Below are 2,580 nucleotides of genomic sequence, written 5' to 3'. Positions count from 1 at the left end.
TCTCTCTCTCTCTCTCTCTCTCTCTCTCTCCCTCTCTGTCTCTCTCTCTTTCTCTCTCCCTCTTCTTCCCCCTCTCCCCCTTTCTCTCCCCTCTATCTCTTTCCTGCTCCCATTCAGCGGTCCACACGAGCCTCCCTTCACGATTAGTCCTTTCAGATAGTGTTTTCTAATCAGCTTATACTCACTAAGTCAGGACTTCCCGCCGAGGGGATCAAAGCACGTCTTCCCGGGGAGCCACGGACATTGAGCTTACACTTTGATCTGTTTCCTTGGAGTCCGATGTCCCACTTACACAGAAATTATGTTATTTGAAAAGTGGGGCACATGCTCCGTAAACAAAGCTTCTAAGAGATAATATAATCACCGCTCGAGGAAGGTGTGGACACTTTTTGAATTCAAACTTTGAACTTTCAGCCCCTGCGTAAATTTCTTAGTGGAGTTCACTTAGATTTAATCTGTTTTGACTTTCCTTGTCAGTTTTCATATATCATATGAAGTATTAATGCTTCGTGCTTGAACACAATAGTATGTGTATTATGTTTCAGAGAGTGGGTAGTTTAAACAAGTATGAATTGCGTCGTATTTGATTACAATAGAACACCTTCTGTATTTCCGCTTTCCTTCATCTTGAACCTACTAAATATAGGGCCTACGTCTTCGCCACAAAATGATCTCTGCAGTGGAGAAGGGCACTAAATTTATGCTCAAACAAAACTGACTTCGCTTGACTAACATAATATTATGATTGATGTTCTTCCAGGTCGGAGATGGACAGCGAAAAAAGAAGCAGGTGGAAACTGAGGAGGAAGACTTCAAGCGTCAGGATTTGAACCCAGCCTCACGCAAAGCTCTTGAGAAGGTGTACACACAACATTCGGATTTCTACCAGTTGAACACTAAAGTGTTGGACGAAGGCAGCCTTTTGAAACAAGATGTTCTGGATATCTACAGGAAAACTGGAGAGACACTGACCTATGAGCAGCTATTGCAAGGTTAGTCAGTCTGTCTGTGTTAGTTGTTCTGTTGTAATTATGTCAAAGAAGAAAAAGTCAAGAGATGTTAGAAATTGATGGTAACAGTAGAGTACAAGGCCGCCATATTTAAGAGTTTAAGCCCAACTCGTTACATAATAGATCTATAATATTTTGAATTTTGTCAAAACTTAAAGTCTACTTTGAGAAAATACGCCACGCCCAGGAGACAGATAACGATACAAGAAGCACACGCCTAAGGTTATCTATTGGGCTTCGACTGTGCATTGAACATATCGGCACCATGTTTGACATAAAATAATGTAGCAATAATATTATGGTCTCAAATGAATTCACTTGGGCAATCAACATGATGAATGTTAGATAATTAGAACGTTAAGCTGGTAAAAGAATTGCCTAGGAAATCATATTATGCATCTGAAAAAATAACATTCTTTGTTAGACAGAAACAAGGACAACGTAAAAGGTGACGCGAATGAACAAAAACAAACTGAACAGTTCGATTCTATAGAAGGACAAAGATTTACATGCCTGCATAATTCTTAAAATGAAGAATAAGAATTGTTTACAGCTCATTGGTTAAGAAAACATCGCCTAAAACAAACCCAGTTGGTATAATGCCGGGCTGTGATGTGGTTTTTCGATGGGGCATTTTTTAAATTTTGATTGTGTTAGGAGTTTCCAGTGTTCTACGCGTACTCAGCCTTTTCCTATCGGGGATGGGTTGTAACTAAATTCAACTCTCAATATCTAATCGCATATTGTTGAAAGGGATATAAAACTCATTCCAAACCAAAACAGCTACTGACTGAAGTTGTCTCTAGGCCATTCCAAAGGGGGGATTTTAACAAGTTCTTATGCACAGAAGAATGTAAATGGGCTTTGTCAGAGCCTTGCTCATTCTGTGCCGGAACAACACAGGGGGAACTGCTGCCTTTCCTTTCCTCATCCTTACTATCGTCATTTTCCTCTACTTCTTTTGTATGTTCGCCACTCTCTTGTGAACTGCTATTTCGGGGTTGCCTTGATAGTCGAAGGGTGCTTTGTGCTGTTGAGGCAAGAGAGGTGAGCAGATTAAGCCTGATTCCCAGTTTGGACTTCTCTGTTGACATCCACCCCTTGGGGCTCATATATGATGACCGTATGCAGTTGCGAGCGCCGTAAAACCTTACTAAAACAAACAAACCAAAACACAATGAAAGGACCTCACCGCCTGGGCGATAATGAAAAGAAAAACAGAATGACAGAGCAAAACAAGGTCACCCTAACCTTGATGAAGAGAAAGTTTGGGATTTTCACATTTGTTTTTTCAATCATGAGCGAGCGTGTTGAGCTAGACCTTCTCACGACGCTTTGCTCCGTTTCACTACTCGCTTTGGAATGTGAGTTTTGCCAGAATTGCCTTCAGGTAGACAGATTTGAACTCACCCGAGTTTACCTGACCTGCCTGCAACGGAAAAATAGGAGGGATTTATTTCATCCGTCTTCTTTACGTTCACACACTCACACTCATAATACGCATGCACGCGCGCGCACACACACACACAAGCTCGTACGCACACACACACACACACACACACACACACAC

The 2,580-nt window shown here is 41.6% G+C and overlaps 1 protein-coding gene across 1 annotated transcript in view; it reads left to right on the top strand.

The window, feature by feature from the left end:
- Window positions 1-2,580, top strand: part of LOC101861445 (serine-rich adhesin for platelets) — a gene marked incomplete in the record, with an annotated part of 34,393 nt that overhangs the window by 17,604 nt on the left and 14,209 nt on the right. Inside the window, 1 exon segment of the mRNA XM_005100917.3 lies at window positions 761-992. Coding sequence (XP_005100974.2) covers window positions 761-992 — 232 coding nt within the window.

Source organism: Aplysia californica, unplaced genomic scaffold (assembly GCF_000002075.1).
Source record: "Aplysia californica isolate F4 #8 unplaced genomic scaffold, AplCal3.0 scaffold00264, whole genome shotgun sequence".
Classification (NCBI taxonomy): Eukaryota; Metazoa; Mollusca; class Gastropoda; order Aplysiida; family Aplysiidae; genus Aplysia; species Aplysia californica.
The sequence above is the reverse complement of the archived record's forward strand: the minus strand, read 5'-3'. Positions and strand labels throughout refer to the sequence as shown.